Source organism: Dermacentor silvarum, chromosome 8 (assembly GCF_013339745.2).
Source record: "Dermacentor silvarum isolate Dsil-2018 chromosome 8, BIME_Dsil_1.4, whole genome shotgun sequence".
In the NCBI taxonomy this organism is placed as follows: Eukaryota; Metazoa; Arthropoda; class Arachnida; order Ixodida; family Ixodidae; genus Dermacentor; species Dermacentor silvarum.
The window spans coordinates 93155132-93174308 of NC_051161.1; the positions used below are offsets into that span (position 1 = coordinate 93155132).

At 45.5% G+C, this 19177-nt stretch overlaps 1 protein-coding gene across 1 annotated transcript in view; it reads right to left on the reverse strand.

Annotated features, from left to right (window-relative positions):
* Positions 1-345: 345 nt before the first annotated feature.
* The window catches only part of LOC119461587 (E3 UFM1-protein ligase 1-like), a 42379-nt gene continuing 23547 nt past the window's right edge, over positions 346-19177 (reverse strand). Inside the window, exons 10-17 of the mRNA XM_049673240.1 lie at positions 18927-19071; positions 15256-15526; positions 12549-12715; positions 11125-11258; positions 10218-10298; positions 7633-7725; positions 1291-1498; positions 346-730 (exon numbers count right to left, since the gene is read on the reverse strand). Of these exons, the coding sequence (XP_049529197.1) occupies positions 594-730; positions 1291-1498; positions 7633-7725; positions 10218-10298; positions 11125-11258; positions 12549-12715; positions 15256-15526; positions 18927-19071 (1236 nt within the window). The 3' untranslated portion in view covers positions 346-593. The remainder of the gene's footprint in view (positions 731-1290; positions 1499-7632; positions 7726-10217; positions 10299-11124; positions 11259-12548; positions 12716-15255; positions 15527-18926; positions 19072-19177) is intronic.

The following is a 19177-nucleotide window of genomic DNA, read 5'->3' on the forward strand; positions in this document are numbered from 1 at the left end:
AGCTGCCGCCGTGTTTGACATTGCGCACACATTGCACTGAGTCAAAACGAAACTACTGTTTGTGGTGCCCCTGCGCTTTGAGAGTTGTCTAAATTAACTAGTGTGCAGCCACATATAAGTCAGAATTAACGAGGGTTTGATGCCATTAAATAATGCATACGTCAGCTGAGACTAGAGGATGAGTCTCAATTATCTGAAGTTTCTAATTAATAAGGGTCGAATTAAAGAGGTTTTACTGTCATAGAGATCGTGTAATAAAAGTGGCCTAAGCACACTTGATATTCTCTGGGCATTGGCCCTGCAACGAATCGGGCACACAAAAAATGAAGAATTAGGACACCCAGGTACATTTCAGTAAGCTTCCTCCTTTATTGCAAACCGGTTTCATAATGCGAATTCTAATTCTATTAACGACAGGAAAAGGCCACAACAGCACGAAATTCCAAACTCTGAAACTTCGTGCATATTCTGTCAGACCATTCTTTTAACACTGCTGCAGTATTTTTTTTTCAAGCCACCAACCAACTTGAACATAGCGACCCCTTTCTATCCATCCAAGGCACTGGAACAGCAGTGCAAGGCATACAGCAGTTTCACTCCTCAGTTGGGCCCTGCTTCTTGTAGGTGGTGCCAATCTCCTTAAGCTTTGGGACCAGCTCCTTGAGGGCTGAAGTGACCGATTCCTTCTCGTTGGACGAGTCGTCAAGTGTCAGGTGCCTCATGACGAGCTCTGCAAAAGTGCACAGACGGAAAGAGAGGGTTAACGCACACGTGTCTTCTGATGAATCATCAACTCATGATGCATCAGTGAAGATAGGTAGTATCGTGCCTGGTCAGGCATTTGGAGGGAATACCAGGTGCCGATGGCTCCTCTCCTCAAGCAGAACAGTTCAAGTGTTAGCCCTCCCCTCGCCCCTACCAGCCACGGCTAAGGAGAGGGGTGTGTGTACATGCATGCGCAACCGTATGTGTCCGTGAGAAACCAAGAATGTGATACCCTCTTCGTGTGAGCCTTTGACTCAAAGAGGCTGTGGCACCTGGAGGAGCATGATCTTGGAGACTACCAGCACAGCCACCTAAGTGGTCCCATTTGTTGTAGGCGATTTGAATAGTGGAAAAAATATAATATAGCACTTCAGTGTTGTAATTATGCAACATAGTCACCTCCTGACAAAATAAATGTAGCAAGATTTCTAAAACAGTACTCTAACATTCTAAATCGCTTTGATGTTCACCTGCAGTGCTCCTTTAAAGTTCTCTCTGTAGTAAGTGATGCATAAGCTTACTCACCCTGCGCTTGGTGCAGCACGGCGAATGTGTCCGGGGTCAACTGCGTCCGCAGCGCGGACAGAATCTGGGGCACAAAGCGCCCCGAGGCGTGCAGCGCTTTCTGGATTTGAGCCTGGGCCACGAGAAGCACAGCCAGGTGCAGGCAAAGTGCAGCGTCCTCAGCCTCCGACAGTTGCGACAGCAGGGCTTGACGGTGGCTCAGCAGCCACTGCCTGCATAACGTACAGACCAGCGTGATACAGTGGAACCCCGATTTTACGACTTTCTCGGGATCCTGTGACACCGTTGTTATAATACGGGTGTTGTCTAACCCGACCAATAAAATCTATGTCTGTAATTCATGTTTTTGTGTGACAGAGTTGCAAGGAACTCCAATTTAAGTGATAGGCTAATACTCTGCAGGACTTGTAAGTAAAATCTGCCAGAGAAGTAAATGAGAAATGAATACTGCATTGCAGGTGCCAATCATGCTTTATTGGAGATTTAGTGTACTGCGATCGACACCCACCAGCATGCTAAAGCATTCTTCTCTCAATTACAGACTTTAAAAAAATTGGCAAACTTCTTATAGACTTTCTTTGAGCCATGCAGCAAGAGCTGTTTTTCAAGCGCCATGTCTGCAAGCAGGTCACCTACGGTGGTGTCGCCTGCACAGACGAATCTCTGAAAGTTGTCGTCTATGCTATGCAGTACATCGGCGAACGTAGGCACAAGCATGACCTCATCTGTAGCATTGTCCATGTTCTGAGGTGGCAGCTAGCCCTGTCGGCATGATAGGATGACCCACACAAAACTAGAAACCCAACCATAAATGCGTGAGGAGTCTTGTGTGCTTGCCTGAAAACAAATCTCCAAACTGTATGCATGAACACGCGTATCCAATATGATCTGCTTATTGGATACGCGAAGAAAACACTATGAAGGGACAAAGGTGGGCTGCTGTTCAGCGACATGAGGAAGGGGAAGGGAAATGAACAATGACAGGGCAAGCAATGCGAGGGGAGGAAAAAGGAGGCTGGAAGGGAGCCAGGAAAGGGGCGCTATCCCATTCCTGATGGAGAGGATGGTGCCATGAATGAGGGAGCTGCCGGAAGCTGGCGACGCTTCTCACGCATCCGCCGCTGGGTTCGCAGTTTCACATGGGTCGTCATATGAGAGGGGACGAACGTAATGAATTAACCTTTTCAAATTTCAAAAAAAAGCTTTTTATGCATGCTTCAATGGGCAGAGGGTCTGAACTTATATGTGTGCAATATTTCATTTTGAAATCTCCGCAGATTTCCTTACGCAGACAATTTTTCAATTATTTCACTACAGTGGGTCGATGGCAAGAGTGGGTCAAGCCCAAAAGAACAAAGAAGACCGCGCGCGTCTTCTCTGCTCGAGAGCCAGCCCCGACAGGCGCGTTTTCCAGGAGCCAGCTGCTCTGCGGTATATTAAACCCCCAAGAGTACTTCTGAAGTCTCGTGACAATATAATTGAGGTTTCTAATGCATTGTCTCTATGGGGAGTCCGCTGGGACTGCACTAATCCGTCGTAAAACCAGGGACATTGCAAAACTAGAGGTTATATGACCGGGCTTCCACTGTACATGCCAATGGCAATGATCCCAGCTTTGTACGAGCACTGCTGGAGAGTAGCCTGGAAGTGCATTCAAGCCAGGGTTCTTCAGCAATAACAGGTAAAAAAAGCCATAAGATGTGTGCTACTTTGCAGAATCGCAACATCCAGCTTCTAAGCTGGATGTTGGGCTGGTTGTGCACATGTACTGCAATGATCCAGCTATCACTTCCCAGCTTTGTACAAGCACTGCTGGAGAGTAGCCTGGAGGTGCATTCAAGCCAGGGTTCTTCAGCAATAACAGGTAAAAAAAGCCATAAGATGTGTGCTACTTTGCAGAATCGCAACATCCAGCTTCTAAGCTGGATGTTGGGCTGGTTGTGCACATGTACTGCAATGATCCAGCTATCACTTCCCAGCTTTGTACAAGCACTGCTGGAGAGTAGCCTGGAAGTGCATTCAAGCCAGGGTTCTTCAGCAATAACAGGTAAAAAAAGCCATAAGATGTGTGCTACTTTGCAGAATCGCAACACCCAGCTTCTAAGCTGGATGTTGGGCTGGTTGTGCACATGTACTGCAATGATCCAGCTATCGCTTCCCAGCTTTGTACGAGCACTGCTGGAGAGTAGCCAGGAAGTGCATTCAAGCCAGGGTTCTTCAGCAATAACAGGTAAAAAAAGCCACAAGATGTGTGCTACTTTGCAGAATCGCACCATCCAGCTTCTAAGCTGGATGTTGGGCTGGTTGTGCACATGTACTGCAATGATCCAGCTATCGCTTCCCAGCTTTGTACGAGCACTGCTGGAGAGTAGCCTGGAAGTGCATTCAAGCCAGGGTTCTTCAGCAATAACAGGTAAAAAAAGCCATAAGATGTGTGCTACTTTGCAGAATCGCAACACCCAGCTTCTAAGCTGGATGTTGGGCTGGTTGTGCACATGTACTGTAATGATCCAGCTATCGCTTCCCAGCTTTGTACGAGCACTGCTGGAGAGTAGCCAGGAAGTGCATTCAAGCCAGGGTTCTTCAGCAATAACAGGTAAAAAAAGCCATAAGATGTGTGCTACTTTGCAGAATCGCAACACCCAGCTTCTAAGCTGGATGTTGGGCTGGTTGTGCACATGTACTGCAATGATCCAGCTATCGCTTCCCAGCTTTGTACAAGCACTGCTGGAGAGTAGCCTGGAAGTGCATTCAAGCCAGGGTTCTTCAGCAATAACAGGTAAAAAAAGCCATAAGATGTGTGCTCCTTGCAGAATCGCACCATCCAGCTTCTAAGCTGGATGTTGGGCTGGTTGTGCACATGTACTGCAATGATCCAGCTATCACTTCCCAGCTTTGTACAAGCACTGCTGGAGAGTAGCCTGGAAGTGCATTCAAGCCAGGGTTCTTCAGCAATAACAGGTAAAAAAAGCCATAAGATGTGTGCTACTTTGCAGAATCGCAACACCCAGCTTCTAAGCTGGATGTTGGGCTGGTTGTGCACATGTACTGCAATGATCCAGCTATCGCTTCCCAGCTTTGTACGAGCACTGCTGGAGAGTAGCCTGGGAGTGCATTCAAGCCAGGGTTCTTCAGCAATAACAGGTAAAAAAAGCCATAAGATGTGTGCTACTTTGCAGAATCACAACACCCAGCTTCTAAGCTGGATGTTGGGCTGGTTGTGCACATGTACTGCAATGATCCAGCTATCGCTTCCCAGCTTTGTACGAGCACTGCTGGAGAGTAGCCTGGAAGTGCATTCAAGCCAGGGTTCTTCAGCAATAACAGGTAAAAAAAGCCATAAGATGTGTGCTACTTTGCAGAATCGCAACACCCAGCTTCTAAGCTGGATGTTGGGCTGGTTGTGCACATGTACTGCAATGATCCAGCTATCGCTTCCCAGCTTTGTACGAGCACTGCTGGAGAGTAGCCAGGAAGTGCATTCAAGCCAGGGTTCTTGAGCAATAACAGGTAAAAAAAGCCATAAGATGTGTGCTACTTTGCAGAATCGCAACACCCAGCTTCTAAGCTGGATGTTGGGCTGGTTGTGCACATGTACTGCAATGATCCAGCTATCGCTTCCCAGCTTTGTACGAGCACTGCTGGAGAGTAGCCTGGAAGTGCATTCAAGCCAGGGTTCTTCAGCAATAACAGGTAAAAAAAGCCATAAGATGTGTGCTACTTTGCAGAATCACAACACCCAGCTTCTAAGCTGGATGTTGGGCTGGTTGTGCACATGTACTGCAATGATCCAGCTATCGCTTCCCAGCTTTGTACGAGCACTGCTGGAGAGTAGCCTGGAAGTGCATTCAAGCCAGGGTTCTTCAGCAATAACAGGTAAAAAAGCCATGTGTGCTACTTTGCAGAATCGCAACACCCAGCTTCTAAGCTGGATGTTGGGCTGGTTGTGCACATGTACTGCAATGATCCAGCTATCGCTTCCCAGCTTTGTACGAGCACTGCTGGAGAGTAGCGTGGAAGTGCATTCAAGCCAGGGTTCTTCAGCAATAACAGGTTAAAAACGCCATAAGATGTGTGCTACTTTGCAGAATCACAACACCCAGCTTCTAAGCTGGATGTTGGGCTGGTTGTGCACATGTACTGCAATGATCCAGCTATCGCTTCCCAGCTTTGTATGAGCACTGCTGGAGAGTAGCCAGGAAGTGCATTCAAGCCAGGGTTCTTCAGCAATAACAGGTAAAAAAAGCCACAAGATGTGTGCTACTTTGCAGAATCGCACCATCCAGCTTCTAAGCTGGATGTTGGGCTGGTTGTGCACACGTACTGCTATTTAACTGTAGACTTTTTAAGAGTGAACCAGCCAAGACTGCAAACGTGATTCTCCCTTGGCGCACCACTGATGCTTTTCTGATGGTGGTGTCTTTGAAAGTGCACTTTCTTGGAATAAACGCTCATAAATTAACATTTTCAAATTTCAAAAGAAAGCTTTTTATGCATGCTTCAATGTGCACAGGGTTTGAACTTATATGTGTGCAATATTTCATTTTGAAATCTTCGTACATTTTCTTACACAGACAATTTTTCATTATTTCACTACAGTAAAACCTCGTTACAAGAGACATGGTTACAAAAGACACTCGATTACTAAGGCCAACTTTTTTAGGTCCCTTGAGTAAATTCTTCACTAGACTCGCTCACGCAACACGAGCGACGTCGTACCAACCGGCATGTGCTACAATTTTGATTCCCTTACCTCGATTCTGTTCCGTTCCGCAGCCAGATATCATTCCTCTAATGGTTGCGACTACAAATTGCACCGAACTTTCTGTCATTACGCTTTCTGCGATTAGGGCAGGAAGTGTTGGCAGTTGAGGCTGACAAATATTTAAGAGCACTTCAAAGGTATTGTGAGCAATAGGAAGGCTTGCAAAGTAAGTGCTTTACCTCCAGAAGTTGGGAACGAAGCAAATACAATCTGCAGTCACTAAAAAACAAACTACTATGAATGACTTTTAAGCCATCCTGAGCTTTTTAAACACATCCTGTAGATGTGTTTAAACACACTTTGATGCTGATGTATAATAAAGTGATCTAGTCCGACTCCTCGGTGTTTTTAGAATTTTTGGTTACATGAGAGCTAGGTTACAAGAGACATTTTCCCTGGGTCCCTTGAGTGTCTCTTGTAACGAGGTTTTACTGTATTCAAAAGGGCGTTATCCCAACTTATGCAGACTTTTGTTGCCTTGGCGTGCCAGAACTAACTGCTCCACAAGTTTGAGATCTTGTCAGCATCTTTATCCAAGCACACACACTGTCCCTACAAACGTCTCAACCTGATACAGTGAGTCGTTCTTTTATGGCAAGCATTCTGGAATCCTGGCAAGCCTCAGCATCATTAGTAAGGCTTTGACATTACATTGCAACTTTTTCTCATTCACCCTACAACCTTAAAATTTGGCCAGCATGTTCTTGATATCCCCTTCAGGCACCGTGCGTGCAATTATGCATGCCAAAATAGTGCATCAAAAGCAAAAGCACCGATAAACATAATCATTTTAAAAACAATTTGCATACACCTTGAACCACTTGACAGTGCTTTAGTAGAACGGGTTATGATGCACACAACTGGATGCTTGTGCTCACTGTCAGTACACCATCATGTAGCGGGTTCACTTCTTTCACTGTTTTTTGCAACATTTGACATCAGTCATATTTTTTAAGTGAATGGATAGGGTTTAGGGCTGACGCTCTCGTGTCTGACGTTGCTGCACAGAATTATTGCATGGAGTTCACATTCTGTAAACTTGACTTTACTCACTAAAGAATTGAAAATTCTTAATCCATTCTGTAGCTGTACACTTTTCACGATTCTGAAGATGCAAGAAATGCTATGAAACTAAATCACATGGATTGATTTAAATGGTACCTGAAGACGATAAAATTACTTACACAAGGTTTCTACGTGCCATAGCCAGTCGTTCTCTCAAAGCAATTGCCAAAACTATTACAACTTCCCAAAATCCATGTAATTATCCTCAGCGCTTGCTATTTTGCCCATGCATCATCCTTATCGCTCCCAACACTGTCTCCAATTTTCAGCATACTGAGGTGTTTGGTTATTCAGGGAGTATATTCTCAGGTGAGCATTTCTGGGGATACCTTCATTTTAACGAGATTAGCGCTGAACGCATGAGTATCTACAGGCGACAGCATTTCTGGCACAATGCCAAGCTTGCTGTTGTAACAAAGTGCCAAAAACGCTCTCGCCTGAAATGATCTTCTGCTGCTAGAAATTAGCTGGTTTAGTACACACACTGAAGAAGATGGATGGAGAAGAATAACTTGCCTCTCCTTCTTCTTGTCGGAGCGGATGATCATGTCGCACACGCCTGGTCCCAAAACCACGTCCACATCGGCCAGGAAGTCTTCCAGTGTCTGGTGTGCAACAAAATGCTCCAGTTACCTCTTGATTTGAATGTTCAAACACTTTTGTGTAAAAAACACGATTCATCATCCCCATCATTCATTCATTTCCACTGCATGACGAAAGAGTCTGCCAGCAATCTCCAGTCCCCCCCCCCCCATCTTTATCTTGCATCACTTTACTCCATCCTATGCCTGGAAATTTCTTACCATCACACCACCCTCAACAGCATGTCCTATCACTTGGCAGTCTGTTACTCTAGTAAACCACTCGTTATCATGACGGCACGTAAACCTTTATAAATTCAAACAAGATATAAACTGCTTAGCTTCCTGCCCCAAATAATAAGACCTAAACATTTTGTTCCAGCAAAGAACACATGCTTAATACGCAGCATTTGGCTGTTTCATGAGGCACCAAGGCACAAATAAACAAAAGCAGTCTGCTGTGGCAAAATGCAGACACCTTTCTGAAAAGCCTGTGCGTCCAAATATGAAACTATGGCGACACCACTGAAAATAAGGCTCCGCACAATTTCATTGCCACTGCCTTTAAACCACAACAAAGAGACAGTCCGAGAACTCTGTCTCGCGACCTATACACACCCCTGTCATGCAGCATATTGCTCTGTTCTGTGTTTAAAGCAGTACTGGCATGACATTTATGACATTTATATATAAATTTTTCATTAAATAAAGGTCCAAGCCCTCTAAGCCCTAGAGTCCCTAGAACAAATACTGCAAAGCATGGGGGCACTATAAATAATTTACTGTAATACTTCATTCTGCGAAGCAATTTCAGTACCCAGGAGACAGATGCATCACACTGTCATGACACACTGGCCCACTCTGTTCTTGTGATCTCTGAAGCTGCCACACGAAAGCAGTGATAAAAAAAGCACGCAGCACTCTTGTTTATTTTCTATGAGCCTCACCATCATACTTACTGCCACACATCAGCAAATTTTGCTCCGTACCATCATGATAATGTTAATAATACCAGGTCTGGCATTTCAAAACAACTTTAGTGCCAAATTAAAGTGTTTACAATCCTCCATACTTGCTAGGTGTAATCTTTTTACGTACGAGAAACAGGTGCTAGAGCAGAAACAGGTGCTAGAGCACAACTTCGAAAATGTATCTAAAAAAATTTATTCAATTAAGGTGTTTTATGAGCCAAAACCCTGACATGATTATGAGGCATGATTAATTATGAGTGGAGGGAGTCCGGATCAATTATGGCCACCACTTTTTAAGTGCACATTAAGGAACCCTATTAAATGTAGATTAGTGCACCTAAATCTAAGTACAGTGGAGCCTCGTTGATACGATCTTTGCGGGAACCAGAAAATAAAATGTATCATCCAAAAATCGTATCATCCAAAGCAAGCCCCAAAACGTAAGAAAACAGGTTTACTTGGTGACAAACTGGCTTGCAAAGCTTCCTGTGGGGTCGAGTGATACTGCTCCGCATAACACGCGTGTTATGCGGAGCAGCATCACAACACCCCCCCCCCCCCACACGCACAATTGAGCAACCTTAAAACAGCTCGTCAGTCTTCGCTGAACTTTTTTTTTCGAAAGTCCGTGAACAAGTTCTTTGAAAGCTAACGAGTTCCTTGAGATAGCTACGGAGGTCACGGCACCACGAGGCCAATAATTCCGAAGCAAAGGAATACCGTAGAGCAGCGTGACACAATGAGCGATACGACTGGCGAATGAGGGCAGGCGTTTCAATCAGCCATGTGACCGCATGAGGATCTCGGCTGAAAAGCCAACCAAAGCAAGCGCGAGCAAAAGCTGACGCGAGCAGAACATACTACGAGTGCGAGAGTAGTGGCTGGGCGGGCCCGCATGACACAAGTTTCCCGCGCCACGGCCGGTCTGGAAGCGTGCGCTCCCTCCCTTCTTGAAAGAGCAAGAGCTCGACTCCAGACCGGCCGTTCCCGTGTGTACATCACTGAAGCTGAAGGGGGCAGCTCTCATTGGACTGCTTCGCTTGAGGCTGGGGCGCGTGGCAATTTAAACCGGGCCAAAACCGATCCTTCCCACAGCACGAAAAACCTGCTTCGCGGCAGCTTTTATGGCGCGCGTTTTTCCGCTAGTGTCGCCGGCCCTTAACACTTTGTTCGTGGGTCGTTGGAATGTAATTTAATATAGTACACTTGAATATAAAGCTACGAGTTTCAGAAATACCAGTTTGCAGTCGTATCATCCAATTTCAGGTGAAAATGCGATCGTATCAACATCATGAAAATACATTGCTCCTATGGGGCGCACTGGCTTGGAAACAAAAGCAAAACGTATCAACCCGAAAAACTTATTACGCAGAATCGTATCAATGAGGTTCCACTGTACTACACAAGCGCTTTTGCATTGCACCCCCATCGAAATGCAACCGTCGCGGCTGGGATCAATCCCGCGACCTTGAGCTGAGCATCGCAACACCTGAGCCACTGGGTTCTTGTGGTGGGTTAATCAGCAAAAGGTTCAGTGTTGCCTACCTTGGCTGACAGTGATTGGTGCAGCTTAAGCACAGGACCCTTGACATCACCTGGAAGCTTCTGGATCAGCTTTTGCCGCACCTGTTTGGACATGCATAAGCTCGTTACTTTAAATTGCACGGCAATAAGCATTGCCAAGCCTTTGCTCAGACTACAGTGTGACAGCTATGATAAAATGCCACTTGCATGTCTGAGCAAACAACTGATGCATTTGACAACCCATTCTTCAACAAGTAATGACTTGTAATGATACATACAGACTCGTGACAGTGCAGTGAAGCACAGCGCTTCAATTCCAAATACAAGCTGGCCTCGTGTTCACTTCAGACTTCTGACAGATCAAACTCACCGTAAGCCTTCACAAACTGGTTGAACATAGATGTTAATTTTAAACAATCTGCACCAGATTTTGTGAGACCTTGAAGTTGGAGTTTAGAACAGTGTAATTTTGGAAGTCTTCTGCAAAGTCTTGCAACTTTTGTTCTAGGGTTGAAAGAGCAATACAGTTGGAGTTATTAAATTTCTTTAGTCATGCAGAAGCCGTTGATGCCCTCCTTAGTGAAACCTGAGAAACCAATTTTTCGCAAATGTTTCCAGAAAGTGAACTAAGGGATGCTTCCATAAGTATAGGGCAAAATGAGAAAAACAAAATGGCCCTAATATTTTAAATAAGCAAATAAAATTACATATATCTATAAGTTTTGAGCACCATAAGTAGAAAATAAAAGCAAAAGTATATAAAAAAAATGTTCTTGGTCAGACTTGACACCCTTTCAGGAGGTTTAAACTTATTCTTTGCATTACTCATGCTTTTTAAGTGTTATAGGTCCCCTTTGGTGGCTTTATGCACTGTTGATGCTATTATGCTCTGAGCGCTGAAATTGTTCATCGCCATCAGGAGTGGTACCTCAGGGGCCATGCTGGTTGGTGTTTCTGCTTCCTTGGCATGTTCCGCAGCCAGGTAGCTGACCACCAAGTTGACCAAGTCCGAGCACAGTGTCCGCAGTAGGTGCTTGGCCAGCTGGGACTGTAGTTCCTCCGCTGTGAACAACAAGCAGAGCAACTAAAACTTCTAAGTTAAGCACCAGAAAAACACTCTTTCGACTTTCAGATTCAGAACCTCGCAACTCGTGTTCTAGGTAAGGCAGAGTAATGAGGTTGGTCTTACGGAATTCCTCGACTCATACAGAAGCCACTGATACCCTATTTAGAAAAATCTAAGGAACAGAATAAATAAAGGGTGGTGTTGGGGCTAGTTGGAATATCATACTTGTACTTATAAAGCAGTGCTGCAAAGTTAACCATACACAGGGGCGAAAACAGTGCAGACGAAGTGCATTTATAAACTGTTTATTAAAACATACAGGGGGTGAACATTGTGGGCAACCACGCCATGCACAAAGAGTGATGCGCGAACTGTGCTTGACACGTGTATCTTATCTATTACCTATCCAATGCAACTGATAGAGCGAAATTCTTAGTTGTGTGCGCACTCCTGATTTCTTCTCTGGCTGCCCAGAAAAGACAATTGCCCGTCTGTGAGCGTGATCGACGGTGAACTTACGCAAGTTCCAGGTTTTCCCGAAAGCATACTTCTACAATTGTTCTTCTAAGCCTGTCTTTGCTGCTTGCCAAAACTGCTGTGTCTTTGAACTGTGGGGTACATTGGCACCTAGAGCAGCGGGGAGCAATATTCCCTTCTATTACCACTCTACTACACAGGTTGTTGCGCTCTTGGAGCATTTTTTGTTGAGGCACCTGCCCAGTCTGTCCTATGTATAATGCTCCCCAAGAGGGACCTTATGTACCACTCCTACCTTGCACTCAACAAATTTCTTTACATGTTTAACCCCACACTCTGCAACTCGTAGGTCTTCCTCACTGTTCTATACGTTCACCTTTGTACACAAACCTGTCGTCTGAGGGAGCCTTCCTGACAGCTGTATGCAGTTTGGCATGCGTGGTTATACCACGTGATATCGTGGTGTGGTCGTTAGCGAAGTGTGGGATTTCGCTGGACGACGACATGCTGTGGGACTGCAGCAGCGATGACGACAGCAGCACTAGTGAGGACGAGTAGTCCAGCGACTAATAGGCGGAATGCGCCCATGGGTATGCCCTTCTTAATTTGTTTTGCCGACATGTGATGTGGGGCTGTCGACTTACAATCATGTAAATAAGGTATGACTGTACACAACTCCAGGTATGTACGTACCTGTACATACCTGGAGAGGATTCTTCTTGACCTGCCTTGCTGAAATTTGCGCTAGATTTCTCTGCGATATCCTTTGCAGGCAGATCTATGAGTCCACATGAAGAGAGGTCACTGACCTGCAGGCAGAGCCTTGATTCCCCGGTCAAACTGCTGGATGCTGAGCAGCAGGGATGAGACCTTCTCCTGCAGCTCGGCAAACGTCTTGCGTCGCGCCGCGCCAGACGCACTGGACGACGCCAGGAACACTGACCGCGCCACTTCCTGGTACTTGCGCGTCAATGGCCTGCATGTGCAAGGAAGGAGGGCATGTGAAGCACAGCAAAGTGCACAATGCCATGTAGGTTGGGACCGGTCACTAAAAATGTTACATAATGTTAGTTGAAGAGGCCTCTAAGAAACGCTTACCCCATTTACCCAGTTATAATGCATGCCGTCAGTTCTGAGACAATCGGATACGAAGCCAAAGTCCCATATGCGGCATTCACAACAGCCTACAACCAGCATTATTGCCCTGGTCATCACGAGACGGCAGCAGAACATATTGCTGGCAATGGCAACTTGCTGATTTCATTACGCATTGCAATGGAGGTGCCATCCTGTCATTGCTATGAAGACACCTTTCACTGTAGCAATAACAGTTGGTGCCGCAGTTCTATTATACCAAAATTGAATTTTTTTTGGCATCGCTGCAGACAACACGCACTCCTGATTTATTGCAGATGAAGAAGGCAGGTAATACATGTAAACATGGCATTAAACTGAACCTGCTGCGAAGTGCCATGCCTGCAAAATTTCGGTAAGAACAAACCAGTGGTTTAGTTTGAAGGGTCACACATATCTGGCACTCCTATTTAGGTAACGCTCAGAATATGATGTCCCTCACACACACCGCCAGAACAATGAAACACTGATAATTCGAAATCTCTTAATTACAACTTGACAGATACAGTCGAGTCTCGTTAATTCGAACACGCTTAATTCTAACTGCCGGTTTATTCGAACTGACGCTCTGGTCCCGTCAAAGTTATGTGTATTTCAATGGGTGAAACGCTCGGTAATTCGAACGCGAAAGCATTTGTGATGGTTAATTCGAACATACCGCAGACCGAAAATGCTCTCAGCAGCCCACCAAATAACACGGCGGCGCCTCCGAGCGTCATTTTTCCAACACCACCATAGAGCAAAAGCTTAGGAGAGACCCCTTCATGCAGCGGCAGAGGCCCAGTCCGGCCAAATAACTGCCCACGCCAGCAAACGCTCGCTTCCCAATAACGGCAGAAAACGAAACTTCAAGGAGCGGGCTAAATTGCTCCGAGCTGGCTCTACCGGTGGCGACAGTCGAAGGTGAGGAAGCTGCGAGGGAGTTGAGAGAGAGGGCGAGGAGAGCCACCAAAGCCACTGCCACCGAAGCGGCGGAGTTGCCGAGGCCAAATCCGCTTTCCTGGCACCCTCCTCCCTCACCTTCGACGGTCTCCGCTGGCGCCGTCGGCTCCCTGAAGTTTTGTTTTCTGCCGTTATCGGGAACTGAGCGTTGGCCGGCGTGGGCGCAACTCGCTATGCGCTTGCGTGTCGCGAAATTTCACGACTCGCACCATTAGTTCATCTTGCTATGGTGCTCGAATACTTCAAAAATACGTCCTTCTATTAATTCGAACTTCTTTTAATTCGAACAAATTTTTGGGCCCCTTCGAGTTCGAATTATCGAGATTCGACTGTAATTGGAACTGTTCTGTTGGTCCCAGCAAAGTCCTATGTATTTGAAAAGGAAAAAACCTGTGAATTCGAACGCAATAGATATTTCCAACAAAATTGCCGCTTCCGTGGAACAGCTTTCAGACAAACTTTAGCCAAAGGCGAAGGTGTTCGATGCGATGCTAGCAACTGTAGCATTGCGTGCCCCCCGAAAAAACTGTGAGGAAAGACATGTGGGGAACAGACTGAACCGGAGCAGCCAGAGCAGCGTGCACCCCCTTTCGCATGCAGCTTAAAAGGAGGAAAAATAAAGGTTGCAGTTTTACCCATAGAGACATTGATAGTGACAGCAAAGCCTTAAACAACTAAACAAAGTAATGTTCGTAGTTTTATTGGCCATATGAGTTGCGGTAACTATTCACTTACTAATCAAATTAACGAGCATGGTGTCACGTGCACACAGGCAAACATGAACAGATCTCACTCGATGACCACGAACACTCGTCGTCACAATGCTAGCACGATGAAGAGCCCGGGCATGAAATGCTTCGGGCTGCCTCTAGCTTCAACGCACGTCCGACACTTGAGATTACACGACCTCAAATACCAGGTGCGTGGGACGAGACAGTGCATGTGAAGTGACCAGCCATCTTGGCTGGCCCAGCTTTGCACCCGCCGCAGTTTACCTCCAAGATACGGCGCATGGCCCGCGTATGTGCTCAGCCGTGCAGACAGCCATGCTCAGCGCACCCACAGCAAACAACAGCATGTAGCGTACAATCACAATCTTACCACACTCAGACTTTATACAACACTACGGCTTCTTCTGGCACATGTCGCATGCTGATGGAGGAAAGATAAGATTTTTTCAATGTGAGCGCAGCGAGTGCTTTGATTTTGCGCACTGCACTGCACAATTGATTGGGAGCTACATTCAGAGGTTCTCTCTCTAGCTTTAACTACGTTTTATTCTAATAGAATTTTGGTCCCCTTGGTGCTCAAATTCATGAGATTCTACTGTATAATTCAGCATGTGGTTGATGAAGGACAGAAGCATGCTACTGCTGTCACTGCTTCCCAAGTTAGCTGAAACTTGCAAGTTTTTATCAGGAAGCCAGCAGCCTGCCTCACCTGTGGATCTTCTCAGCAATGCTCTGACTCAGCTCCGGTGGGCAGTCACGGAGCAGCGGAAGCTGTTCCAGTTGTGCCCGCATCTCGTCCACTGTCATGAACTCCAGCTCCTGCTGCTGCTGCTGGGTGCGGTGGGAACGCCCCGGTCCGTCTCCAGCATCATCCTCCGAGTCCGAGTCGCCTCCCCCGCGGCCGCGCCGCTGCTGCTTCTTTTGCTTGACGGCTTTGGTCTTGGTTTCTCGACCCTGTGTCCCGCCGCCTGACTTGCCACCTGCAGGTGTATGGGAACAGAGAAATAGTAGTTAGCTTATAAAATAATAAAAATAAAGGGGTACCCTGCCCGGTGTATGAGAGCAATAGTTCTAATTTGAAACAGAGCAATAGTTCTAATTTGAAACAGCCCAGGGAAAAACAATGAATGTACTTGAACATTTCTTTGAGGAAGCAGGCACACTAAACATGTACTTCGTTCTGCACGAATGTGTTTTGAACACCATTTCAGACAATGTACTCAGCAATTTGGGAAAGTGCTCTGTGACACTGAATATGACAGATCAGTTTTGTGGGAATATACAGCATGGAGGGAGTTTCATAAAAGTAGAAATTTTTCATCCACCCTACGGTAGCAGGAGCCTACAAAGAAATCCCGTATGGGTATCTAACAAAGGAAAGCTCTTTGAAGATGAAGAAATATTCGTCCTGGTCTAGGGACTGAACCCAGGGCCAAGACCCTTCCAGAGTGATGGCTCTACCATCCGAGCGAACCAGCAGGCTAGCAGATCGCAGAGCGAGCGCGAATTAATCTCTCACTTGAAATACAAGGACCGTGAATTTGGCAAAGAAGTTGTGTAGAAATCTGCAAGGTGGAGGAAGTTTCACGAAAAACAAAAAAACAACAACTATAGCATGAATTTCCTTCGTAGATGCCCGCTACTGTTAGGCGGATGAAATTTGTTCCCTTGCGTGCTTCGTGACACTGCGTGAAGACATGAGTAGAGTTTTGTGTGACCCATTCTCACCAGATGTACTTGTGTCAGTCTTGTGTGATGCAGCCCACTTTAACCTGTTTTGCCCTGTGTTTTCCTCATCTGTGGGCCTGCTCAATTTGACTGCATACCGTTTCACGCGCCTGTTTGGGACTCGGTATGGCGCTTGGTGGCAACTTGCCTTTGTCTTTTGTATCTATATGCTCCTGTGTATTTCGAGCTATATCGGGACAGCATTTATTCTCTTTAGATCTCTCCACTGTTTATTTCCTGAGCTTGTGATGTTTTTTCATATATTATAACATAGTCGACTTCCACTAATTCGACCCTGAAGAAACTGATGAAATTGGTCGAATTATCTAGTGGGATTAAACAAGAGGCAGAAAAAACAGTGAAAGACACTGCTGCTTGATCGGCAGTATTTGCTACAATTCTAAAATGCCCCTGAATAAAATGCACACCCACTTTCTATTGGTTCAAAGTAGAAAACTAACAAAGAAATGACATTAGAACTCCTAAACAAAGTACAAATTGAACACGCACCTCATATTTTAGCAAGAAAAACGTAGCATGCCTCCGATACCAGCAATACGAAAAAGTCGCAACCAGTGGACTTAAACTTTACAGAATAGAAATTTATTTACTTAACGTCCATCGTCATCACTCTAGGAAAGCACTTGATCGCTGCCTGTTGTGAGACACTACATGTTGTCTGTTGTACGGTCCATAGCGTCTGCATTATCAAACGAATCTGTAACAATCGCAAAACGGAATGGGGCCCACACCTAGACTAACAACTTCGCTAGTTCATGCTGCAAAGCATTCTCCAGAATGCCAAGAACACATGACACAACTTGTTGCTGCTAGCATATCATGTAAAATGATGTATCGTTTGAATATGATTTTGTATGAAAGCGACGCGTCATCATATTTGTCGTCATGCCATGCAAGAAAACTCGTTTTGTCGCCATCCATGGTCCACATCTTGTGATGGCAATGACGTTAGCTAGGCTGGCTTTGACGGTTGAACCCCCTTAATGTGGTTTGGTTTAGTATCGGATTGCACTGGCCAATCAAATTATGAATGAATTTTTTTAAAAAAAGGTGGTATTAGAATCGGGTAAATACTGTAATAATTCTTTGTAAGCTATCATTTTTGCTTGCAAATCATCCTAGACTAGGCCAAAAATAGGCATTTTCGACAAAACATTTTTGACATGTGTTTGAAACTGCCACTAGGGGAGTCACCAACTGTGGTCACCATTAGGTTGGGTAGAAGCACGGCGATGGTCAGCCAAGTTCGAATTATCCGGCAATGACTAATTTCAGGATCAAAATAACAAAAGCCTGGTTCCATAGAAATGTATGGGTGCAGGCCGGGACCTTAAGTCTGGATCAAATTAACTGAAAAATGAGATTAACCGAAGTCGAATTAACGGAAGTCAACTGTACAGCTTTTGAAATTGCTCGTACGTGAAAAGTAGCTGTCACCATTATAAGGCGACTACATCTCTTTCTCCTACTTTCATTTCAATAAAAAAATGAAACAGTAGTGGAGTGACATTGTGTTGTATTAAGTGAAGCCTCAGTACAGAACCACCATTTTGAACGGACTGTTGAAGTTTGCCAGGACTTTCAACAAGTCCCCCATAAGAAACATAGGCTGTAGGCTGAGGCTTCTATTTCTGTCCATGTTTAATTAATTAATTTTGATGCTGTGCTTTTCATTGAAACAATTCACTTTTGTTAGCAATGGTGCGGACTCTGCTTTTATCATCCTCCCTAATGGCTTTGAAGCACGGCAAGGGTCAAGCGTTGCATAATGCTGGTTTCCAAAAATCAGCTTCGCCGCAATACAGCAATGCTACGCGGTGAAGCATACGCGTTGTATTGCGGTGAAGCATACCAAGACTGGAAGGCGGCCACTGTATTAATTAAGGAGGCGTGAACTCGCTGTCTCCTGCCGCAATACAAAAACCGATACAACTAATAACTGTAATGGCAGGCCTTCAGAGCTATTTCAGACGTTCCTGCAGTGATTTAACTCCTTGGGGGCAGTAAAAAGTATGCATTAATTTTTTCTGACTGCCCAATTTTTCAGACGCTTTTGCAGCCCCTAGGGAGTCCAAAAAAATCAGACATTGACTGTACTATACCTTCAGCAGCTGACGTGAACATACCATGAAGCAACTCAAATGCTTTTACTACTGCAGTGCACACTGGAATCATATAGCCAGAAAATGTTCAAGAATGACTAAGAAAAAGAAGATAAATAATAAAATGGATCCTTAGATTGGATTTGCGTCATCAATACAACCTGCAGGGTCCCAAAAATGTGGCTGCACTTTCACGAGAACCAACTAGTTCCTAACACATACACAGCTAAGTGCTGAACTTATTCATTGAAAACACCTCAAAGGCCCCAGTGAAAGAATTTTACATGAAGGGCAGGCTACCACAGTAGCATTAAATGCTGCACAGTTGCTCAATCGTCACTATGAACTCGCCAATACTAGAATGAAGCACAAAGTCAGGGGTACGGCCATACCAATCTTGCGATGTCTTGATACAAAAATGAAGAAAGGTAGGCAGTGGTGCGAGCAGACCGCATAGACCTGCCATTACTTGGATTTCTCAGCTGAAACTTGAGTGTTCACTGTCTGTGAATTTGTTTAAGACCAGTACCTGTTGCTTTCTTGCGGCGCTCATCCTTCTTGTCCTGCTTGTCCTCGGCTGCAGTTGGTGTGGGAGTGGCAGTGGCTGCCTGGCGGTGGTGTGACTGCGGTGCTGTTGGAGTAGCTTCAAGGAACACCACGCCCTTCTGAGAGTCCTGCCACGTTGTTGCAGCAAGATGGGGGAAAAATATGAAGATCAATGTGTTGCAAATACATATGGGGCCTTACTCGAGTTACACACAACATTCTTACTATCTGCCA